The sequence below is a fragment of the Arachis ipaensis genome, chromosome B06 (assembly GCF_000816755.2).
Source record: "Arachis ipaensis cultivar K30076 chromosome B06, Araip1.1, whole genome shotgun sequence".
Taxonomy (NCBI): Eukaryota; Viridiplantae; Streptophyta; class Magnoliopsida; order Fabales; family Fabaceae; genus Arachis; species Arachis ipaensis.
Genome location: NC_029790.2, coordinates 133,975,448 through 133,978,087, shown reverse-complemented (window position 1 = coordinate 133,978,087; position 2,640 = coordinate 133,975,448). Strand labels below are relative to the sequence as shown.

General features: G+C 37.7%; 1 protein-coding gene across 1 annotated transcript; it reads left to right on the top strand.

The window, feature by feature from the left end:
* On the top strand, positions 605-2,394 carry LOC107647723. The gene is made up of 4 exons (XM_016351776.1): positions 605-1,387; positions 1,845-1,964; positions 2,091-2,210; positions 2,335-2,394. The coding sequence occupies exons 1-4, from the start codon at positions 605-607 to the stop codon at positions 2,392-2,394; spliced, it is 1,083 nt and encodes a 360-aa protein (XP_016207262.1).

The following is a 2,640-nucleotide window of genomic DNA, read 5'->3' as shown; positions in this document are numbered from 1 at the left end:
TCTTTAATTGCATTAAAATTAAAATTGAAATTGAAATATACCTATATTATGTATCATATATTACTATCTAATTTAATAATCAAATGTGTCATATGACACTCTCTTATTAAAATTGAGAAAAAATATTTTGTTCAAATTAATAAACTCCCTTCCTAAATTTTCTCATCTACCTCTCTCCATTTTTCTATTGCTCTCTACTTTTTTTACTCTATATATAATTTATATTTTATATTTTATATTAGTAATTTGAAAAATCAAAATATGTCATCTGATATTTTTTTACAATTAAAATAAAAATGTTTCTTCCAAAATTAACAAACTCTCACTCTCACTTTCATTCTTCATCTTTATCTTTCTCTCTTTTTTCTCTCATTCTCTATTTTTCTATTTTGTCAAGGGTCGGAAGATTCATGATGGGGCGCTTATTGCATGTGAAACGGTACAGTGGATCAGAATGAGGAAGTTGAAAGCGGCAATAATAAAGTTAGACTTCCAGAAAGCATATGACAGAGTAAAGTGGAAATCCGTTGACCTAGTGTTGCAGAAGATGGGATTTGGATAGAGATGGAGGGCGTGGGTTATGAAGTGTGTGAGTTCGTGCTCAATGTCAGTATTGATAAACGGCTCGCCTTCTAAGCCGTTCAAGATGGAAAAGAGCTTTCAACAAGATGATCCTTTATCTCTGTTCCTCTTTATACTTGTTGTAGATGTGTTACATAGAATGCTTGAAGAAGCAGTTAGGAATGGTCGATTATCACCTCTGTTGGTTGGAAGAGATCATATAGAGTTGTCGCATCTTCAGTTCGCGGATGATACGATTTTGTTCTGCCCTCCTGAAGATGAGACCATTAAGAACTACAAGAGGCTGCTTCGGTGCTTTGAGTTGATGTCAGGTTTAAGTATTAATTTTGAGAAGTCGAGTTTAATTTCTATCAACTATGACGAGCAGTGGGTACGACGTATGTGTAATGTGTTAGGCTGCAAGCAAGACTCCCTTCCAGTTAAATATTTGGGCATCTCATTAGGCGCGAACACAAGATTGGTTAAGACGTGGAAGCCAGTAATAGACAAAGTGGAAGAGAAGCTCAGCCTCTGGAAAGCCAAGGTGCTCAATAAAGCCGGTAAGTTGGTGCTTATTAAATCTGTGTTGAATAGCCTTCTGGTTTATTATTTGAGTCTATATAAGATGACAAAGGCAGTTGCAGAGAAACTGATTTCTTTACAAAGAAGATTTTTATGGAGTAGGGAGGACGGAAGGCCTGGTATGGCCTTGGTGAAGTGGGAAGTGGTACATGCTCCTAAAAGGTTAGGAGGATTGGGAGTTGGAGACGCTGTAGTACGCAATACAGCCCTTCTGTTTAAAGAGTGTCCGTTGTGGAAGAAGGTGGTTTGCTCATGTAATAACTTGAATCCAAACGAGCTTCTATCCTCGCAGAGATTACCTATTCGGGGGTCCATGGAAGGACATTTGTCAACTACAGTTCAAAAATCAAGAAGTTAGGCAGAAGATGATTACTGGTTTGGCTATGGAGGTGGGGGATGGGAGACGTACTCGATTTTGGGAGGATATTTGGATTATTGGAGGGTCTTTAAAAGATCAGTTTCTCAGGCTCTTCTGTGTTTCAAACCAAAGAGGATCAGTGATTGAGGATTGTGGGTTTTGGGATAGGTTAACTTAGATATGGAACTTCCAATGGAGGCAAAAACTGTTCTAATGGGAGTTGGATCTAGTGAACCAGTTTCACAACACTTTGAGAGTAGTCAAACTTGTACTTGGGAGAGAGGATAGAGTTGTGTAGAAATATGATAGGCAAGGTGTCTTTTCTACTAACTCATTTGTACAGGTGTTACAGGTAGATATGGCTCCAGAGGATATATCAAGTTACAGATTTACTAGGTCTATTTGGAAAGGGCTTGTCCCTCCTAGAGTGGAGTTATTTGTTTGGTTTGGATTGACTGGCAGGGTCAATACGAAGGAGAGACTGCGTCGGTTTGGGGCTATTAACCAAGAAGATTCTCTCTGTGTCTTGTGTAAAATGGGCGATGAGAATGATTACCACTTGTTTCTTGGCTGTAATTTTTTTTGGCAGGTTTGGTGTGCTTGGATATCTCATGTTAGTTTGCATTGGATATACCCGGGTACAGTAAAGGAGCATTTCCAAAGCTGGACTGAGTTCTCAATTAACAAGGAGGAGCGCAAGAGATGGATGGTATGCTTTTGTACCATTATGTGGAACATTTGGTTGGAATGTAACCGGAGAATTTTTCAGAATAAAGAAAAAGGAGCACAGGAGGTTATAAGCTTAGCTGTTCAGAGTTACACTGAGTGGTTAGGTGCTGACCCCTTTAGTTGTTGATAGCAATGCCGGAGATGACAGAGGATTTTATGGTTAGATCAGTTAGTTAGGTTTGTTCCTTTATTTTGTGTCTTTGTTCTGTACTTGCTCCACTTCTTGTGTTGAGCTCCTTCTTTCAAAAAAAAAAAAAAAACAAAGAAGAAAATAGTTTTATTAAATTTATATTTCTGTAATGTTATTACGGGTAAAAATACTAATATATATATATATATAGGGCAATTCACGTTGATAAGCCAAGGGAGGAAGAAATTTACACAAATCCGCCAAACCAAAATATACTTCA